At 38.5% G+C, this 22715-nt stretch overlaps 1 protein-coding gene across 1 annotated transcript; it reads left to right on the top strand.

Moving 5' to 3' along the window:
- The first annotated feature begins 15449 nt into the window (after positions 1 to 15449).
- Positions 15450 to 21196, top strand: BRS3 (bombesin receptor subtype 3). The gene is made up of 3 exons (XM_051968467.1): positions 15450 to 15978; positions 18577 to 18928; positions 20185 to 21196. Exons 1-3 carry the CDS (start codon positions 15545 to 15547, stop codon positions 20599 to 20601), a joined length of 1203 nt encoding a protein of 400 aa, XP_051824427.1. The 5' UTR covers positions 15450 to 15544; the 3' UTR covers positions 20602 to 21196.
- The last annotated feature ends 1519 nt before the right edge of the window (positions 21197 to 22715 follow it).

The following is a 22715-nucleotide window of genomic DNA, read 5'->3' as shown; positions in this document are numbered from 1 at the left end:
CACCCCAAGGTAGATAAGGGTCACGTTTTTGGGGGTGTGCATGGTTCTTGCTCAGATTCATTTAGTTGGTTTCCTATCTCTAATATCACAGACAGGAAGACACTGAAGGGTGACCATCAAACAAAAATAAGGAAGCAAAAGATATAAAAGTTTCCCCCCAAAAAAGGCAGGAGAAAGAAGCATATTCAAAGCAGAGGGAGACTGCAGCTAATATACTCTGAGAGGCCTCCAAAAAAGACTTTTTGAGGATCATCAAAGATCCTGAGTTGGAATGAGGATGTACAACCAACAATGAGAGCTGATCCTACTTGCTAGACCTAAGGAATCAATAGATATATAATTATAGACAGTATTTTATTACTTTATGTTTCTGATTTAAAACAGAGATGTTAGATGGGGTGGTGGGAGACAGACAGAGAGACAGAGACAGACAGACAGACAGAGAGAGAGAGAGAGAGAGAGAGAGAGAACAGTAGGAAAAGAGTTCCAGAGCTGACAAAAGTTAATATCTCTTTCTACTTGTGCCTTTGATCCCATCCCTTACTCACTTTTTTTCTGAGAATTTGCCTCTTTGATCATTCCTTCCCTCTTGTCTTGAATCTCTCCTATCTGCTAACTGCAGACATGCTCAGGTGTTTCTGACCTGTTATGTCCTCAAAGTGGTAGACAAAGCTTTCTGTACTCCCTCCACTTGTGTAGATTTCCACTTCCTCATCACTCAATTCCTTAACTCTTTGCAGTCGACTACTAGACAGAGCACCACAGCCCTACAGCCCCCTAAGTGGAAGTGTAACCCAGGGCCTTCTGGGTCCTCTCTGCTTTCTACTGTCTCCTTTACTGATGCCCTCTACTTCCATGGATTCAACTCTGATGATTGCCAGGTTTATTCAACCCTAGTCTCTTTTGAACTTGTCTTGCATTTCCAATTGCCTGCTGTATATGTGTATATATATATATACACACACACACACACACACATAAACATGTATATACAGACTTGGCTGTCCCATAGATTTTTCAAAATATCCAAAATGGAATTTATCCTCCATCTCTCTACTGTTCCCACTCCATGCTTGATTACTTCTATTAAAGGAATCATTGTTTTCCCAATCATCCAGATCCCAAACCTTGAAGTCAATTTCGATTCTCCCCTTTTCCCTCCACATCCTGCCAATCACTTCACAAGTTTCATCACTTGAGTCTCCCTTCACATGGTCACTATCCTGATCCAGGTCTCCATAACCACTCTCCTAGACCACTCCAAGAGCCTAATTAGCCTCCCTTCTTCTAATGTCTCCCCTCTCCAATCTGCCCTCCATACTGACAAAATAATCTTGCTAAGCCGTGGAGTTATGATGACCATGTTACTCCTTTGCCCTAAAGCCATCACTGACTTCCTATGACTTTTATGATCAAATACAAAGTTCTTAAGCTGGCACCTAAGGTCCTTGAGAATCTGGTTCTAACCTACAATATTTCTCCATTCTTCTTACATTACTGCTCTTTACTCCTTTGTATTCCAGTCAAATTGTTCTCTTCACTCAATATTCCCTCTCCAGATGTGGTATATTTACACAGGCTGTCCCCATAACTGAAATGTACCTGACCTTTCCTTCTCTAACTCATTAGAGTTCAAGGTTTACCTTCAAGGTTTACCTCAGGTGCCTTACATATGTCCTCTATGAAGCATTTCCCTTTTCCTCCTGAGTTACTGTTCGCCATCTCCTTAAATGGCCTCCTAGTTACTTGTCAGTGCATGTTATACCCTCCATTCTAGCATAAGCTCAGTGAGAGTAAGATTATCTCAGTTCTGATGAGATGGCCCAATGCCTTACAGAAAGGAGGCAAATAATAAATCTTTAATTTGGTCAAAGTCACAACAAGGGCAAATAAAAGAGCCAATACTTTGAACTCAAGCCTCCTGACTTTGGGCCCAGGGCTCTTCCCATTACAATATGTTGCTTCTCCAAACAACAATAGGACCAAATGTTCATGAGAAGTTACTGGAGAACTTCATTTAGTTCACCATTGTGAGTGTGTAGCTTTCAGATGTGTCATCTTTTGCTTACCAATAACAGCTTACTGTAGTTCTTTAAGATTTACAAAATAATAGTAAAAAGTGTTGTGGAAAGATCATCAGACTTGATACAGAAGATGTGCCAGTGAGTTAAGTCAACAAGCATTTAAGTGTTTTTTGGTTTGGTTGTTGTCCTTTCTTCTTAAAGAGAGCCGAAATGACATCATATGTCAGAGTCAAAGTTCAGTGTGTTTGACACTTCCTAGATGTGAGACTCTGGGCAACTTACTTCACCCTCTTTGCCTCAGTTTTGTCATCTTAAAATGAGCTTGAGAAGGAAATGGCAAAGTGCTCCAGTGTTTTTGCCAAGAAAACCCCAAATGGGGTCACAGAGAGTAGGACATGTCTAAAAAATGACTGAAATGTGCCAGTTGCTGTGATAAGCTTTTGCTATCAAGGAACTAAATAAAGTCAAATAAAGAAAGGGAAAAGATAGTCCTTGCTTTCAAGAAGTTCACAGCTAAAGAAGCACCTGCAAGACCAGACTTAAGGAAGTGCCTGGGACATAATTGTGTAGCCAGAAGGTGTCAGTAGCAGGCCTTACACTCAGGTCTTCTGGACTTGACTTTACAAGCCAGCTCTCTATCCACTCTCCAGTTGTATCAGCACTATTTGTTTAAAAAAAAATGAATGAGCAAAAAAGCTCCTCTGAGTTCACTTAAAGATTATAATAAATCTGAAGAAATCTGAATTCTACTCATCACATCATCATCAACACAGAGCAAGCACTCATGAGGTAGTCAGGAAAAAAGTGACACAAGTACACTCTCAAGATCTCTCTTAAGAACTTTAGAATTGATGTCATGATCAATTGTGATGGAGGTGGCTCTTTTCAACAATGAGGTGATTCAGATCAATTCCAAAAGACTTGTGAGAGAGAGAAGCATTTGCATCCAGAGAGAGGATTGTGGGGACTGAATGTGGATCACAACAGAGTATTTTCAACTTTTGTTGTTGTTTGCTTTTTTTTTTCCTCTTCCTTGTTTTTTTTTTCCTTTTTGATCTGATTTTTCTTGTGCAGCATGATAAATGTGGAAATACATGTAAAAGAACTGCACATTTAATCTACGCTGGATTACATGTCTAGGGGAAGAGGGGAAGGGAGAGAGAAAAATATGGAACACAAGGTTTTGCAAGGGTGAATGTTGACAACCATCTCTGCATGTATTTTGAAAAATAAAAAGCTATTATTAAAAACCAACAACTTTAGAATTGATTGTATGAAATGGAAAACACTGGCACAGGACCGCCCAGCATAATATGCCCTCCTCAGAGAAGGTACTGCCATTATATGAGCAAAGCAGAATTGAATTAGCTCAGAAGAAATGTGAGTTGGACAGTTAGAGAATTCACTCCAAAAGTTCCTTGGACTATTTGTGTCCGATTTGTGGCAGAGCATCTTGAGTCATATTGGTTTTATCAGCCAGAGTTGGACACACTGTACCTTGACTCTAACACAGTGATGTCACTTTGGTCCTCTTCAAGAACGGAAGGACAACCATATTTAAAAATAAGAAAGATCTTATTCTTATGCGTGATATTACTTCTTCAGTCCACAGAAGACATGTTTATTTAGTTATTGTTCTAAGTACTCCTGGAACCATTCTAGGCAGCCCTCCAATGACACTGTAGCCCACAGGTTGGGAGCTGATGATCTAGATCTTGGGGTGGCAAACTCAAACAGACATATATAAGGATCCCAGAGGGCTGCGTTTTGACTTAGAAAACTCCATACTAATACTAATGTTTTATTGTATTTTTTATTTATTTTGTTAAGTGTTTCTCAATTACATTTTAATCTGGTTCAGGCATGTTGTGGACTGTATGCTGCCCATGGGTCATATTTTTGAAGGCTCTGATCTAGTCCAATCACTTCATTTGACAAATGAAAGAAAGTTGAGTGATTTGCCCATAATCACGTGGAGAGTGGCAGATCAAATCTAATATGCTTTTTACACCAACTCCAGATCACAGCTTGATAAGTGCACTTTCAGCCATCACCGAGGTTAGCTCTGACATGTTTCTCTCATCACAATCACCCATTTAATGTCATTCCTTTTTTAGAAAATAGGAGGCACAGCTGTAGAACTATATAGGCAATCAAACCAAGAACAGGAGCTCGGGCTCTTTAATCATAGTCCAATGAGATGATTAATAATGCATAGGTTGAAAGATTAGATCATTAATCATGCATACACTGAAGAAACCCTCATCAATAACAATTTAACCATTAATCAATGAACTCTGACACTGTTACAGTTAAGCCCAAACTAAGTTATCTTCAACTGTCATTTATTAATTTAACATTTAAAATGATGGTAACTATAGGCGTCTTAAAATTGATCTGCTCCTAAAATCGTGTCAATTGATTTTTTTTTGTCACTTGGACCCTAATTTAAAGGCACTAGGGGAGTTTATTATTTAAATAAATCCTCTGAGGAATCCTTTTAGAGAGAGGCAGTATTATACTGTGACAAAAGCCCACATATTGGGTTCAAACCCCGATCTAGTCAAAAGAGCACACACACACAGATCGTCTGATCTGGATTGTTGTGTGATTTTGGACAAATATCTTCTCCTCTCTGGGCCTCAGTTTTCTCATCTTTAAAGGGGAGATAATGTTTGTTCTACCTATTCCACTTCCAAATCCATAGGGTTGGCATGAAGCAAGGAACTTGTTTTGTTATGGCTTTTTTTTGAGGCAATAGGGGTTAAGTGACTTGCCCAGGGTCACACAGCTAGGAAGTGTAAATGTCTGAGACCAGATTTGAACTCAGGTCCTCCTGACTTCAGGGCTGGTGCTCTATTCACTGTGTCTTCTAGATCACTCAAACCAAGGAATTTGCAAAAGCCTAAAGAAGGTCTTTTCAACCTCTTTTTTGCAAAATAAAAAAAAATCATGGCATCCCACATGATAGTAGTTATATTATCGGTATTGGTTGACTGAGCAAATATACAGTGACAAAAATGATAATAACTGGCATTTGTAAATAATCTTAAGATTTGCAAAGCATTTTATATACATGATCTTATTTGAGACTCACAACATCCTTGTGAAGTACATATGACTGCTATTAATATCTCCATTTTGAGGCTGAAAAAATTGAGATTCAGAGAACTAGTAATGACTAGAGATAGAATTTGAACCCAGATCTTCCCAATATCCAAAGCTTCTGCCACTGGCCAATCGCTTCACAAAAAGCTCCTAAGACTTGGCTCTTTTCAACAAAGTGGTGATTCAAGGCAATTTCCATAGACTTGGGATGGAAAATGCCATCCAAATCCAGAGAGAGAGAGAGAACTATGGAGACTGATTGTGAATCAAAGCATAATATTTTCACCTTTTTATGTTGTGATTGTTTGTTTGCTTGGGTTTTTTTTTCTTTTATTGTGCTTTTTTTCCTTTCTTGTGTTTTTTCCCTTTGGACCTGATTTTTCTTGCACAACGTGACAAATATGGAACTATGTTTAAAAGCATTGCATGTATTTTAACCTATATCAGATTGCTTGCTGTCTTGGGGAGGGAGGACATAAAAGAAGGAGGGAGGGAGAAAATTTAGAACACAAAGTTTTACCAAAATGAGTGTTGAAAATTATCCTTACATGTATTTGGAAAAATAAAATGCTGTTGAAAAAAAGCTCCTATGAATTTAATAATCTTTGAAATGAATTTGTATTTTATTGAAATAATATCTACATACATTTGAACAGAAGAAAAAGACAAATAAATGTGAGACATTTAGAGGGTGGAAGCCATAGAAGGTATATATATATTTAAGTATTTGAGGACCCTTTTGCAAAACTGACACAGCTGCATAGTTTAGAAGCCACTGTCAATGCACTATGGAAATGTGGATAATAATTATTTTTATTTTGCAAAGTAAAGACCCCCATCATTTATCTTTTGTATAAGTACAAATTTTCACAAATTGGAGGTTACTTACCTCCAAGGTATATTTAAATATAGTTACATTGAATTCTGAATATGGCTGGTCCTGGATGCTACGAGTAACTCTATTGTGTTAAAAACAGGCATAAACAGGTATTACAAAAATACTCCCAAGAATCTACAATTTTAGCAGCATGGGGAATTCTCAGTGTGGATAATCCCTCCACCAACGCAGACCACAAGTTTCTACAACTTAGTAGATACATCCTAGGGAGCTGCTTATATATGCAATAGGCTTTAAATAATGTGGTTTGACACCTACAAACACCAGTATTTATATTAAACACTGTTATTTAGGACTTGGTAATGACTTACAATTTAACTGCAGCATTTTCTGGACTGGAAATATTTCTTCACTTAGTGAAATCTTAGTTTTTGTTGTTGTGGTTTTTGGGGGGGGGCAAGGCCTGTAGTATCCCAGCATTCCCATCTGCTTGGCTCAGTGTGGTAGTGGTATGCTGAGTTGTGAACACTGGATTCCAGAACTAAAAGGGTACACACTTAAGTTCCTGACTGGGCTACTTATTAGATGGGTGACCTTGGGTAATAAGGTGGTGCTGCAGTGGATAAAGTACCAGGTCTGGAGTCAGGAAGACTCCTCTTCCTGAGTTCAGTTCTGGCTTCAGACACTTACTAGCTATGTGGCCTGGGGAGGTCACTTCACCCTATTTTTTCCAGTTTCCTCATCTGTAAAATGAGCTGGAGAAGGAAATGGCAAACTAGTCAAGTACCTTTGCCAAAAAAACCCCAAATGGGTCACAAAGGTAGTTGGACATGACTGAAAAACAACTGAACAACAATGGAACTTGGGAAAGTCACTTGAACTCTGTTCCTTACTTTTTCTATCTGTAAGACTGGGATAATAATAATACCTCATACAAGTATGAACATGTTTTGTGAACCTTAAACCAGACATATGTAGAGGATTGTTATTATCAGCAGGGATCAGACACTTTGGGGAGCCAAGACCTTCTCCTCTCTCTCAGTTCTGTCTCTATTGCTAGGTGTTCCCACTAGGGTATGGAGGGTCCCTCCTGGTCATATATTGATGGCACAGTCACAGCCCCAAGGAAGATAGTCCAGAATGCTTGGTTCACTTCAACCTCTGAGGTCACTATTCCCTTCCCAACTATAATGTACGAGGAATATGGACCACATAGGGATACTGCTTACATGAGTGGAAATTCACTATCCACCATCTTTCTGGTAAGAGGATGGCCCACCAGGTCTTATCATCTGCCTTAATGTTGCCATCTGACCTGCCAAAGCACTCTAAGTACTCCTGGGCCCTGCAACCTCCCTGCCACAAATCCCTACTCATCTTTCTCTCTGTTTCCCTAGCACTTAGCACACTACTTAATGTATAGAGCTTAATAAATGCCTTTCCATTCATCCATTCACAAATATTCTAAAAAGAGTGCGAAATCAATATTCAAATCTATATATTCAAATATCAAAGTTCATTGGAAGAGTCTACACAAAGTAATCCAATCTGTTTTATCTGGCTTGCTGGGCACTGAGGAAATTGAAGCAAATGATTTAGGAAATATGCTTCTCTGGCATAACAAGACAAATCATGTCAAGTATCTTATGCAAGTGAGTGAATCACCATTTACAACCAGCTGGCAAGTCCCATTCTCCGATCAATCACTTTTTTCACCTCCCCTTGCCTTATCCCCACCTTCTCATTTTTGGAGTCAAAATATTTTGATTTGGGGTCCTAATTTTCTGAGAGATTATTTTGATCAGTCTGTATAGATCATCTCCTATTCTGCCTCAGATAGTTAAAGCAAGAGAGAAATTTCTGATCCTACAGTAGAAGTTGGTACCCTTTCAAGTAGAGTGTCTACTGGACAGCTTTGGCTCCATGATCCAAGATTCCATGATTATTTGAGTCCCTGAGTCTCATCATTTAGAAACTGCTTATCACTATATACCTTTGAGTAGGACCAGGTCAAATCCTTTCTCTTAAACCATAATACAAATTCATAATATAATCATAATTTCTCATGCTAACATAATATTTTAGGATCTATTTAGTGTTTTCTTCACAATAACTTTATGAAATAGAATACAAGTATGATTTCTGCCATTTAACACAATAGGAAAATAAAGATCAGAAAGGCTAAGTAATAGCAAGCCAGGAAGATCAATTTCAGTTCCACGGGATCTTCTGTTTCTAGCCCTTTCCACTTCTTTCTGACCTCAAGTCTAGCACTTCTGCCACTTTATTAAGGACTTCCACTACTAGAGTTGCAATCATTTGGTGGTATATAAAGTATAATGCAGACTATCCTGGAGAGAAGGACAAAGTCAGTCCTTGACATGTCAGTATGACTCTATGAATCCATGAATCCATTTATCTAGTAATTTCTATCCATATGTCTATATAAGTAGACATGTCATATAAAGGAGTGGAAAAAGCCCTGTGGCCTAGGAGTCTTTGACCATACGACTTTGGGCAAGTAACTTTTCTCTTCTGGGTTTTGGTTTCTTTATCTCTTAAGATAAATTAACTGGTAGTTCAATATTAGGAAAACTATTAGCATTAACCAAACTAACAGAAATCATATGATTATATCAATACATGCAGAAAAATCATTTGATAAACTACAACACCCATTCCTATTAAAAACACTAGAGAACATAGGAATAAATGGAGTTTTCCTTAAAATGAATGTAAGCATCTCTCTAAAACCATCAGCAAGCATCATATGTAATGGGGATAAACTAGAAGCATTTCCAACAAGATCAGGGGTGAAACAAGGGTGCCCACAATCACCATTAGTATTTAATTTTGTATTAAAAATGTCAGCTTTAACAATAACAGAAGAAAAAAATCAAAGAAATTAGAGTAGGTAATGAGGAAACAAAATTATTGCTCTTTGCAGATGATATGAAAGTATACTTAGAGAATCCTAGAGAATCAACTGAAAACTATTACAAAACAATTAACAACTTTAGTAAAGTTGCAGGATATAAAATAAATCTACATAAATCATCAGCATTTCTATATGTTACCAGCAAAAGACAGAGAAATTCCATTTAAAATAACTGTAGACAATATAGAATATTTGGGAGGCTGCCTGTCAAGACAAAGCCAGGAACTATATGAACACAATGACAAAACACTTTGCACATAAATAAAGTCAGATCTAATCTACTGGAAGAATATCAAGTGCTCATGGGCAGGCCAAGCTAATCTAATAAAAATGACAATTCTACATAAATTAATCTACTTATTCAGTGCCATACCAATCAAACTCCCAAGAAATTACTTTAGAGAGCTAGAAAAAAATAATAACAAAATTCATCTGAAAGAACAAAAGATCACAAAGTTCAAGGGAATTAATGAAAAAAATGCAAACAAAGGTGGTCTAGTTGTATCAGATCTAAGACTATATTATAAAGTCATCAAAACTATTTAGTTTTGGCTAAGAAATAGAGTAGTTGATCAGTGGAATAGGTTAGGTTTACAAGATACAATAGTCATTGACTATAGTAATCTAGTGTTTGATAAACTCAAAGATTTCAGATTCTGAAATAAGAACTCACTATTTGACAAAAATGGCTGGGAAAATTGGAAAATAGAATGGCAGAAATTGGGCACTGACCAACACTTAACACCCTCTACCTAGATAAGATCAAAATGGGTTCCTTATTTAGGCATAAAGAGTGATACTATAAGCAAATTAGGAGAACAAGGGATAGTCTACCTCTCAGATCTGTAGAGAAGGAAGGAATTTATGGCCAAAGAAGAACTAGAGAAGATTATGAAATACAAATGGATAATTGTGATTATATTAAATTAAAAAGGTTTTGTACAAACAAAACTAATGTAGACAAAATTAGAAGGGAAGCAGAAAAGTGGGGAAAAATTTTTTCATTCAATGGCTCTGATAAAAGCCTCATTCTAAAATAAAGAATTGACTCAAATTTAGAAGACTACAAGCCATTCTCCAGTTGATAAATGGTCAAAAGATATGAACAATTTTCAGATGAAGAAATTAAAGCCATTTTAGTCATCTGAAAAAATTATCTAAATCACTATTAATTAGAGAAATCCAAATTAAAACAACTCTGAGGTACCACTACACACTTCTCAGATTGGCTAAGATGACAGGAAAAAATAATGATAAATCTTGGAGGGGATGTAGGAAAACTGGGACACTGATACATTGTTGGTGGAGTTGTGAACTGATCTAACCATTTTGGAAAGCAATTTGGAACTATGCCCAAAGGGTTATCAAACTGTGCATACCCTTTGATCCAGCAGTGTTACTACTGGGTTTATATCCTAAAGAGATCTTAAAGGAGGGAAAGAGACCCACGTGTGCAAAAACGTTTGTAGCAGCCTTTTTTTTATAGTGGCTAGAAACTGGAAACTGAGTGGCTGCCCATCAGTTGGGGAATGGCTGAAAAAGTTATGGTATGTGAAGGTTATGGAATATTGTTGTTCTATAAGGAACAATGAGCAGGGTGATTTCAGAGAAGCCTGGAGACATTTACATGAAGTGATGCTGAGTGAAATGAGCAGGACCAGGAGATCATATATACACGGCAACAACAAGATTACATGATGATCAACTGTGATGGACTTAGATCTTTTCAACAATGAGGTGATTCAGGCCAATTCTAATAGACTTGTGACAGAGAGAACCATCTGCATACAGACCAGGGGAACTGGATGTGGATCATAACATAGTATTTTCATCTTTTTGTGGTTGTTTTCTTGCTCTTTTTCTTTCTTATTTCTTCCCTTTTTGATCTGATTTTTCTTGTGCAGCATGATAAATGTGGAAATATGTTTAGAGGAACTGCACATGCTTAACCTATACTGGATTACTTGCTGTCTAGGAGAGGGGAGGTGGGGAGAAGGGAGGGAGAAAAATTTGAACCCTTCAAGGTTGGCAATTGTGAATGGTAAATACTATGCATGTATTTTGAAATTAAAAGGCTATTATTAATTTTTTTAATGAACTGTCTGGTTTCTGAGATCTCTTCCATCTCTGACATTCCATATTTTACTTGTTCAGATCTCTTCCAGTTCTGACAGTCTGTGTTCTCTAATATCCCATGATTATATGTTATCCATGTTCCAAAGTCCCCTCTAGGCTTGGCTTTCTACATTCTTTTCCAATGCCAGTGTTGTAAATGTCCTCTCCTTCAAATGACTATACATTTTGTAACCACACTCATTGATATTCCAGGACTTATTCAGTGCTCAAGGCATTGAGAGATAAAGTGAGTTGCCTATAGTCACAGAGCTAGTACATGTTAAAGGCAGGACCCTGGTATTTCCCTTCTCCAAAGCCTAATGGCATGCATGGTTTTGTTTTTTTTTTTTTAATTTAATTTTATTTAATAATAACTTTGTATTGACAGAATCCATGCCAGGATAATTTTTACACAACATTATCCCTTGCAATCACTTATGTTTCGTTTTTTCCCCTCCCTCCCTCCTCCCCCCCACCCAAGATGGCAAGCAGTCCTATATATGTTAAATATGTTACAGTATATCCTAGATACAATACATATTCATGCATGGCTTTGCACAAGGTCTTCCTTTAATGCTTGTGGGATTGAAATGAATGGAATTGAATGGAATTCTTTCTGTTTGGCATTTAAGGAGGCAACTGTCTGTCATCAAGCAGAAAGACTAGAGTTGAAATCAAAAGACCTTAGTTCTAATGCCATCTCTGCTACTTATGATCTCTTTAGGTCATTTCTCTCTGAGCTTTAATTTCCTCACATGTGAAATAAAGGGTTAGACTGAGTCATCTCTAGTTCCCTCCATTTTAAACACAACATGTCCAAAATTGAACTGATCTTCTTTTCTCCAAAAGCCTCCTCGCTTCCAAACTTTTTTATTATTATTTCTGGAGTGAAATTTTGCCCTTTCAAAGTTTGCTTTGACATTACATAGACCTAATCATAGTTATTTGTTCAAACATTCACATTTATCACAAGGCAAAGTTAGTCATTGAGTCTAGGTGACCTGACTTAATGCCTCTGAGAAATGACATCAGTCCCATGAAAATAGAGAGAGACTCTATAGACTGCACACTGAATCTAGACTCAGGAGAGACCTGAGTTTGAAGCCTGCTTCTAACACTGGGTGACTCTGGCTAAGTCATTTACCCTCTCTAAGTTTCTGTAAAGAGGGGCTAAGAGGAGGTGACATGATGACCTCACAGGATTGTGGTAAAAATCAAGTGACATAATGTCTATGTCCCAGTGCAGTTTTAAGTTTTAATAGCTTAATATTGCACTAAGACTTTTAGGACACCCTGTATTTTCACAAAGAGAAATTTTTATTCTCCTTAGTACACAAGGCTATGCTGGGAGAATGTTTGACTTTCCACAGGTCCATCCTCAATCTCTGGAAGATGAAGAAAGCAATCATAGGTAATTTGAAAACCTCTATCCAATTTCAGAGGAGCAATGAGAAAACTGGGGATCTACCCGGCCTCTAGATCTATGGGAAGTGCCCAGGAAAGCAGGACACTAATTGCCCTGGGACATCTGACTGTGAAGTATTCTAAGTCTCAGTTCCATAATGGGGAGGCAGAATTTCTAGAAAATTGTCAGAGGTGGTGGGTACTTCTGATCACTAGGAGGGTATTGGTGAAAGGCAAGAATTTATGAGAACAATGGTACAGGGAAAGGCTGCTCAGAGAACACTGATCTGTCACTTGCCTTGGGAGATCTAATGAAGTCGACCCAACTGAATAAACATTTCCTATGAACCAAGCACTGTTCCAAGTGCTGGGGATACAAAGAGGAAAAATAAGGAAATCATTACTTTTTTTTTTCATCTTTCTTTGCCATATCGGTCTTTATTTTGCAAGAAGTTGAGGAATAAAAATAAGTAAATAGTCTCTCTGGACTTTAACCTTGGTCAGATTCCATATGTAAACTTATACTCAATTCTGGGCAACACATTTTAAGAAAAGACTTGTATAAAACTGAAGTGTGTCTAAAGGAGATGCTCCTTTCAAGGTGCTGAAATGCCTCAGGATTATGCTATTTGAGGATTAACTGAAGAAACTGATGGTAGTCATTTCCAGGATGCACTCTGGACTTTGTCTACCCCAAAAATCTCTTTCTCCTGGAATCTCACTGCACTTAAGGAGTTTGTACATTGGGGATAACTTTCATTCTTGAGGTTTAACCTACTGATTGGATGGATCCCCTAAGAACCTCCATTTATGTAAGTACCTAGGCCAGCCAAGTTATTTCATTTCTTTTTTTTTATGTTAAAGTATATGTTAAATACAATATATATATACATATATCCATACAGTTATTTTGCTGCACAAAAAGAATCGGACTTTAACAAAAGGTAAAATTAACCTGAGAAGGAAATCAAAAATGCAGCGGACAAAAACAGAGGGATTGGAAATGCTATGTTGTGGCTCACACTCATTTCCCAGAGTTCTTTCGTTGGATGCAGCGGGTGCTATTCATTTTTGAACAAATGAAACTGATTTGGTTCACCTCACTGTTGAAGAGGGCCACGTCCATCAGAATTGATCATCATATAGTATTGTGGTTGAAGTATATAATGATCTCCCGGTTCTGCTCATTTCACTCAGCATCAGTTCACGTCTCTCCAAGCCCCTCTGAAATCATCCTGTTGGTCATTTCTTACAGAACAATATTATTCCATAATATTCACATACCACAATTTATTCAGCCATTCTCCAATTGATGGGCATCCATTCAAGGAAATCATTACTTTTAAAGAACGTTCATTCTAATGGGGATAGGGAACAGGTAAAAGAAAGTTCAGCCGTAGTCTGAAAATGTTAAATACTCACATCAGTAGGTCAGATGTACACAATAGAGGCAGGGCAGATGGCAAGACCTGGTCCTTCTCCATCCCACCAAAAGGAAGAGAATTGATGAGTTCCTTCTCATCCACCTGTGTGTGAGCAGTCAAACTGCCTGTAGGGGTTCTGGCATCCCATGGCAGGGGAGTGGGCAAGGAAGAAGGGCACTCTTGATGTTGGCAGGTCTGCCTCTGGTCCAGTCAGCCTACATGACCTCCTGGTGACCTAGGCCAGAGGAGGAAAGCAAAGGAATGAGTGACACCATTTTTTTAGGAGCTGAGAATTACAGACAGATAAGTGACATATAGAACCCTGAAAGAAGCATGGAGTGGAACAGCAACTAGTGACCATGGAAGCCTTAATGAGAAAGAATACTGAGCAGTTCCTTTAGAAGCAGAAATCTGAATTTCTTGTGCTTGTGAGTGAAGGTCTCTGGGGAAGAAATGCTCAAAGATGGATGTCACCATTTCCCATTAGACCTCATATGAGTTTTGCTTGTTTTCACTGAGTAATAATTAAATCTGTTCATGTTTTCGACCTTTGGGAAGTCTGCTTACAAAAGGTGTAGCTGAGAGCACCCTAGGAGAAAACACTATAGTATAATGGAAAGAGCCTAGGATTTAGTCAGAGGACCAGGGTTTGAATCCTGCCTCCTTTGCTTTATTACTTAGTTAACTTCAAGAATATTGAATCTCTCTGGGCTTTTCTCAACTACTAAAATTTGAGATTTGGGGGTTGATGTTCTGTAAGGACTCTTCTGACTCTACATTGGTGATCCTATGACATATAGTGAAACTTTCAACTAAGGAGTGTCCCCAGATCTTTTTTGTCACACAAGCATCCACAACCCAAGGGAATATGCTATAGTGGCTAGAGGGCTGAACTTAGACTCTGGAAAACGTGGGTTCAAATTCATTTCTGACTTATTAACTATGTGACCATGAGCAAGTCCCTTAACCAATCTGAAAATCACTATAGTTTAGATTAGGCATTATGAACAAGTGGCAATCTGAACTGGCATAGGGAATTCTGAATACTGCTGAAATCACAGGTCCTTGAACTATGTAGATGGCAGCTGTGAGTAATGTGCTCTTTGGGATCAGAGTCTCTTTAATATTAATCCTGGGGAAGTGAATTGAAGTTGATGCCATCAGGTGCCTACATGTTCTGTTGCCACTTAAGAGAAAACTAGCGACTGCTCCAATTGCCTGTAAATAAATGAGTCCTTTTCTAGAGAGAAAACATTTCTCACAATATCTATGCAATTTTTAAAAAGTGACTAGATAAAGAAATAAAGATTCTCCAATAAAAAAGTGTTTTTAAAAAATGTTGTCTGGTTATTCATAAGACTTCCCCAACAGGGAAGAATAAGGAACTACAGAACATTTTCCCCCCCAACCCCTCCCTATCCCTCTGTCACTGAAACACCAATAAAACTCCTCCACCTCCCACACTCTTCAGTGCCTGAACGGTGAGCATTAGCCAAGCATGCTGGGAGACACAAAACTGAAAGAAATGAGTTACTGTATTCAGATGTCTTGAATTCTCTTTCCATCCAGTCTACTAGATTCAGTTCTGTTCCTCTAATCCCCTCATTCTCGATGTAGGCATTTGATGTACTGATCAACTCGTATTTGAACTGAGCAGAAGACAAATTAAAGACTAAAGTCTCTTTTGGAGAAAATGTCTGAAGGACAGCTCAATTCACCTAACCAGACTTTCCATTTAATCACAAATGATACAGAACCATCAGCAACTAGTATTTTCAATGATACTACGGTGGAGGGAAAAACTGAAGAGACTTCTATAGGATCACGAATCCTGTGTACCATTTTTTTGACTTATTCCGTGATCATTTCAGTAGGTCTCCTTGGAAATGCTGTGCTCATCAAAGTCTTTTTCAAGATCAAGTCCATGCAAACAGTTCCAAACATTTTTATCACCAGCTTGGCTTTCGGAGATCTTTTGCTTCTAATAACATGTGTGCCAGTGGACGCGACCCAGTACATTGCGGATACCTGGCTGTTCGGGAGACTCGGTTGCAAGATTCTCTCTTTCATCCAGCTCACTTCAGTCGGCGTGTCGGTGTTCACACTAACTATTCTCAGTGCTGACAGGTGGGTTTTTCTTTCTCTATCGTGTCTGTCAGGGGAGGAAAGTTGTGGGAAAGGAGGAAAGGTTTTGACTTAGACTTAGCTGGCTGTGGTTTGGCTTCATGGCAGGATAACAAAAGTTTTTAAAAGCTCTGAACTTCAAATTATTTGGTCTAAAATCTAGGAAGAGGTTGAAAATTACCTTTTAGGAGATGATTTCTCACAGAATGAGAGGATGTACAGAGGAAAAAGACTTTCCCAGAAGGATAATTGTCTGCAGCAATACGGAAAATTATGTCTTTTCTGTGGTGCATCAAGGTATCTGGCTTAAGGTGCCCCTGCACAGCCATACCTTATACATTAGTGCAGCCTAGTGGCACACAGGAGACAATGCCAAGACATCAGCACAGGTGTGAAATTGACCACTGATGGGAGGCTTCAACATACAGATGTTTGCATCTGATTAGCTTGGAATTCATCAAGCAGCCAAGCTGTCATTTCTGGCAAGAAAGCAGTGAGGGTTTTTGGCTTCCTGGGTTTGCTAAGTAATGTCATGGCTCACTTCTAATTTCTTTTCTCTGTAGCTGGTCAATAATATTTTAGGTCTTGCAGAAATAAATTCATCCATTTTGACCTTTAGCAACAGATGGAAAGGACATTCCCTCATGGTAAGATTGCAACTGGTCATTGTTAGAATGGTCCTAGACAGATGTACATATTTGTTCTGTAAGAGGAGGACTCTTGGAGGAGGACAGAAAAAATAAGGTTTAAATGGTAACTGAAATTTAAAAGCCCACTAGAAACTCACAAGGTAGCGATGCCCAATGGTTCTCACAGGAATAGCTTCCTAGGACTAAGTGGGTAAGAATTTGCCCTCCTAAATCATGAAAAGAGGAAAACTTCTCCTTCCTTTATTCTTCCTTCAATGGGACTCATATCTAATCTGAAGAATCACTCACCCAGGACTCATCTCTCTAACTGCCAGACGAAAAGGCAATTTTCAAAAGAAGAGAGTAACAAGAGGGGTGTGCCAGCTGCACACCTTGACACAAGGCCTTGGAGTTTCTGCCACCACAACTTTAATACAAATGGGGCTGGGCAGATGAATTGACACTAATAGACAAGGTAAAATTTACCCCTGCCCCATCTGTGCGCTGGTTCAGAATGAGAGGGATGTCATATGACATTCTATTCACGCCCCATCCCCAGAGAAAGGATACCCTTTGATCCCATCAAAAGACAACCTTTTAGAGAAAGGTTACACACCAAGTTACTCTCACACAGAAATCAACACCTTAAGAGTTTACCATTGACCTCAAAAAAGGAAAAATCTATGTAAGGCTCTAAGCCTAGGATACTTCACATAGTGGGTAAAGGGAAGAGCTGCTATAAGCAAAAAAAGAAACATGATCTATTTAGGAGCTAGCAATCCAAATTGGATTAGCCACCTGATAAATTATGGTAGCTCATTTCTGAGATCATATTGATCCCAGGCTGCCCTAATGTGGTAGAAAAAAGCACTGAGATTAGAGACAGCAGACTGGTTCTAGTTTGCCTCTAGCTAGTTATCTGACTAGAAAAGTCATTTCTCCACACTAGGCCCCAGTTTGCAGATCTGTATAAAAAGAGGGGCTGACCTAAATGATGTTTAAGGTCCCTTGCAGCTCTCAAGCCCTGTGAGAATTCTCTTTGAAATTAGAGTTGGAGATTAACCTTAGAGATTATCCAACCAGGGGCTCTCAGCCTGGGATCCATGAACTCTTTTGGAAGAAACAGTTTCAGAATTTGATTTCAATATAATTGGTTTTCTTCAAAATCCTAAGTGTTTTATACATTGAAGAGCATCATTCTGAGAATAGGTGCAGAGGCTCCAGGTTGACAAAGGGAGCCAGAACTCATTAAAAGGTTAAGAAGCCCTCTTCTGGCCCAACACTCCCATTTGACAGATTCATAAAATGTGGCCCAGAGAGCAGAAGTAGTTTATTCACTAGCAGTTACTTAACCACTAGCTAGCCAGTGTCAGGGTTGGTACTAAAAGTCCAGGGCCCTGCTTCAAATCCAATGCTATAGGATATACTTTAATATATTTGTTTCTTTTTAACATTCATTTTCCCCAATTTTTAGTAGCATTTTTCCATTTACAGGTGAAGACATTCATTTTTTAAAAAATTGTTGAGTTCCAAATTTTCTCTACCCCTCCTTCCTCTCCCCCCTCCTTAAAAAGGTAATAATTTTAAATGATTATATATGACATTCATTTTTTAAAATTTTGAGTTCCAAATTCTCTCCTTCCCTTCTTCTCTCCCATCCATTGAGAAGGGAAGCAATCTGATGCATATGATGTATTTTTACAACCTGTGTCAGTGTCCTATCCTTCTAAACTTTAAACCTTAAAGACAGGTAATCTGTCATCAAATTTCCTGTCCCTTAGCACCTAAGCAAAGTGTGCTGAGTCATTTGCTGCACTGCAATTTCTCATGTTGTCTCCTATCATTTGGGATGGGATGGGATGGGATGGGATGGGATGAAATGGGATGGGATGTATTGTACCTTTGTCCACTAGGCCACAGGACCTTTCTGCTCTTGCTTTTAACTCTTCTTTACCTCTGGTTACACTTGCAGATACAAGGCAATAGTGAAGCCCTTGGAACTGCCAGCCTCTGATGCCTTCTTGAAGACCTGTGGGAAAGTTGCCTGTATCTGGATCCTGTCCATGGTTCTTGCTATCCCAGAGGCTGTATTCTCAGATTTATATCCTTTCTATAATGCTGAAAAAAATGAGTCTTTTGAAGCCTGTGCTCCTTATCCTGTTTCTGAAAAGAACAGGCAAGAGGCTCATTCTCTTCTATGTTTCTTAGTCTTCTACATTATTCCCCTCTCTGTCATTTCTGTCTACTATGTTCTGATTGCCAAAGCTCTTTTCAAAAGCACCGTCGAAATACCCGCCGAAGAACAAGAACATGCCCGCAAGCAGGTATGGATGAATCAGAGCTGACACTACCAGAAGGCCCACAGCTGAGCTAGAAAGTGGAATTTCCCATCATTTAATGAGAAAGACTTTAGGAGATTAGAAGCAGAGACCAGGGCAGCCACCAAAGCCATCCAATAGTAATACAAGAATCCACTTTTGCATAAGTATATTAAGCTTTGCCAAAAAACTTTCTTTGCAACATACCTGTCTTATAGGAGGTGCAAGTATAACCTCCATTTTGTAAATGAAGGAACTAAGGTTCTGAGAGGGAAGGTGATTGTACAAATGTATTGTTTATAACAGAATGTTAGGCCTAGAAGGATAATTGAACTTTAAAGACCATCTAGTCTAACTTATGAATGCTACAACTGAGGCCTCAGGAGGGGAGACATGGACAAAACTGGCAGAGCAGAGAGCAGAACATAGCTCTTCTGATCCCTAGGCCAGTACTCTTCTGACTAGCTAGTGTTAACTCTCTTTCAAGCACTCTCCCCAAGAGGTTCTACATAGATTCTTACCAGATTGCTAGGGCAAAAACCATTAGGGGAATTCTTCTTTGGGAGGTATTTACAACCTCAAAGAATAAATCTTGTTACAAGTCAAATCCTGTTTTTGGCTAAATCTGGTCTTCCCTGGTCTGATTAGCCACCATATTTGCTAGATTTAGATCCAACTAATTTTAGGTGGTTTTTTGAAATTCAGTCCACCTTTAAACAATAAAGACCAATCACTACTCATGGGGTTAGATTAAATGATCTCTAAGATTCCCTTCCAGCTACAAATTCCGGAATCCTCAACAAGATCCCCTAATCTAAACAATGAATAAGGACGTCTAGTGATGGGGAACTTGCTATCTTCCAAAAGAGCTCATTCCACTTTAGGGTAGTTCCAATTGTCTGCAAACCTTGGGTAACATTACATGGCTTCCCAGAAATATGACCGAGCGTTAATAGGGCTAAGGGTATGTTAAGCTCCCATAGACAATTACAGAATGAACAGAAATGTAATCAAGGCCCAGTCTCATTTGATAGGGAAAAATATCTCATTTCTCTTTAAAAATCAGTAGAACTTTGGATTCCTTCTGTCAAATACAGAGAGGCTTATGTACACAGCAGACATCTCAATGCTTTGCTTTTCAGTTAATTGGTAGGATCAGCTACACTATAGTGCTCCATGTGACCTAGTTAATTTCTAAGTACCCCAAATGCTCTGTTTATCTTCAGTTGCTAAATGACCTTTCTTCTTCCTTTGCTTCACAGATTGAATCCCGCAAGAGAGTTGCCAAGACGGTGCTGGTGCTGGTGGGGTTTTTTGCTATCTGCTGGCTGCCCAATCATATCCTTTACCTCTATCGGTCCTTCAATTATCGCTCCTCCATTGATTCTTCTACCCTTCATCTTGTAGCCACCATTTTCTCTCGGGCGCTGGCTTTTAGCAATTCCTGTGTAAACCCCTTTGCTCTTTACTGGCTGAGCAAAACTTTCCGGCAGCATTTTAAAACACAACTCTTTTGTTTCAAGATCAAGTGTCCCAGGCGTCCAGCTGTCACCAGAAACCTGGCCACAGGCCTTGTTTCAGCCACTGGGAGCACCCAGGTGTCTGAAATTAGTGTGACCTTGCTCACTGGGTATGCTGGGAAGAAGGAAGAAGAAAGTGCCTTTTCAGTTATCAGTTAAAGAGGGCAAGCATCAAGTTTTTTCCTAGTGTGTATATAGCTAGGAATTGTGGGGATGAGTATAATACTGAATTACTCATCTTTTAATTGTATTTGAGATATTTAAGAGAAGGTCCTTGTCCAGTCAAATATTCTTGTGTGTGTTGTGTGTATGTGTGTGTATGTGTGTTATTTTTGTGAGTGAAAACTTGATATTCTAAAACTTTCTAAATTCTAGAAAGAAAACATTTAATAGGTGGAGACTATGGTTATAGAAAGAGAAAGGGGAGGAGTAAGAGAATGAAATCAACACAACGCTAAAAATGTAAAACAATTTATAGAAAGATGTATTTTGAGGAATGTTTCCTTTCAAAAAAGATGGCACATATGTCTATAATGCTTCAAGCTTTACAAAATATTTTCCTACTAACTGCCTTATGAGGCAGGTGTATCTGTATCACAAAGGAAGAAATGGTGACTTAGTGAAGAGAAATGATTTACAATTCAGTACAAAGTATATGCAGAATAAATGCAAGATAATGTTGTTGCGGAAAGGCACCTACATCTAGATGAGGAAAAGTCCTATTCAGGAGGTAACAGAGAGAGAGAGAGAGAGACAGAGAGAGAGAGAGAGAGAAGAGAGAGAGAGAGAGAGAGAGAGAGAGAGAAAGAGAGAGAGAGAGAGAGAGAGAGAGAGAGAGAGAGAGAGAGAGAGAAAACGAACCAAACTTTCTAACTTAGTGGACCCAAATCCTTTGTGGACTGTGGAAGACATTTCTAAATTTTCTCATTTTCTTCTCATGTGATTTGAAAAAAGTATCAAAAATAGAGAAAATAAAGAATCTTTGATGCAATTTCTTTTTAGAAAATATTCTAATAATTGATGGGAAATGTTCCTGTTTTCTATTGTTTTCTCTTCTACTATCACCAAAAGTTTAATGAAAATGAAAATGGGAATGTTTTGAGGTTAGCAAGTATGAATAACATACCAGGGTATAGCTCATCTACCTGTCTTATAGCTTCTCTAATCAAAGACAATGGAGTCTTACTTTTCTCTTCCATTTATTAACATCAGTCAAAAAATTTCCGTAATGGGCTGACTTTACATGAAAATGCAGTAGGTGATCACCTACATGGTATCACATGAAGGGAGTAGGGAAGGGCAACCTCCCCCCCTCCCTGCCCCATCCAAAAATATTATTGTCATAAACCAGCCATAATATCTGAAATCCCACCACTATGGATGTGTTATTTTGAATTAAGCATTGCTCACCTCCTATGTCTTGTTTTAAAATACAACTTTTCCTAGGAGTCCCTTGCACCCCAAAGTGAATAAGTTTGTTCAGGAAGATTTAATTACAGAAAGCACATAATGACCTTGGTGATGATTCTGAAGGTGATTTCTGGGCATTCATGAGAACTTTATAGTTTTGAGAGTTCTTTATTTCTAATTTCACTTGCAAATTTATGATATTCCTTTTTCTTGATATTGTGATAATGGTATATAAACACTATTCTTGTGTTCATGTGACATATATATGATTATATCTATCTCTAGGTACTCACACATACATATTATATATATGTATATATATAATAAGCATTACCTTTGTGTTTCGCACCACAATTAAGGTGTCTTTTGCTTACAAATGGAGCAAAAAAGGGAAGAGACTGAGAAAGGAGTGGGACAGAAAGATTTTCCTGAGACTAACATCTCCTGAGGTAGAGGGGTAAGAATGCTATCCTGGTACCCAGTGAATGGAAAGAGGTCCAGATGAAGAAGTTGGGCTGCAGTAAATCTACTATGGGAGATGCGTGAGAAGATATGGACAAAAAATGCACTAGTCAAAGAAGTAAGGGATAAAGGAAAAAAAAGGGGACAAAGCTGTCAATGCATGTGCAGAATACAGGAGGAAGATTTCCTAAAGTGCAATCAATTCACTGAGTGGTGAAAGACCAAAAAAAAAAGAAGAAAAAAAGAGGACAGTTAGAAAAGCAACATTGTACCACTAAGTTGATTGTTTTTTATAAAGACTTTGCTTATATTTGTTCTTTGGAGTATCTTGCTGGTAACATTCAAAAATGGAGAGTTAGCCATGAAGGTTCCAATGGCTGGACTCTCTCCTTAGATATCCA

The sequence above is a fragment of the Antechinus flavipes genome, chromosome X (genome assembly GCF_016432865.1).
Source record: "Antechinus flavipes isolate AdamAnt ecotype Samford, QLD, Australia chromosome X, AdamAnt_v2, whole genome shotgun sequence".
Taxonomy (NCBI): Eukaryota; Metazoa; Chordata; class Mammalia; order Dasyuromorphia; family Dasyuridae; genus Antechinus; species Antechinus flavipes.
Note: the sequence above shows the minus strand (reverse complement) of the source record. Positions and strands in the feature narration are given on the sequence as shown.

Excerpts from the sequence above, each read along its gene's own strand:
- BRS3 (XM_051968467.1), top strand. The coding sequence starts at position 15,545 with ATGTCTGAAGGACAGCTCAATTCACCTAACCAGACTTTCCATTTAATC. Across the intron at positions 15,979-18,576 it reads ACTATTCTCAGTGCTGACAG|ATACAAGGCAATAGTGAAGC; the intron begins GTGGGTTTTTCT and ends TTACACTTGCAG. Across the intron at positions 18,929-20,184 it reads AAGAACATGCCCGCAAGCAG|ATTGAATCCCGCAAGAGAGT; the intron begins GTATGGATGAAT and ends TTTGCTTCACAG.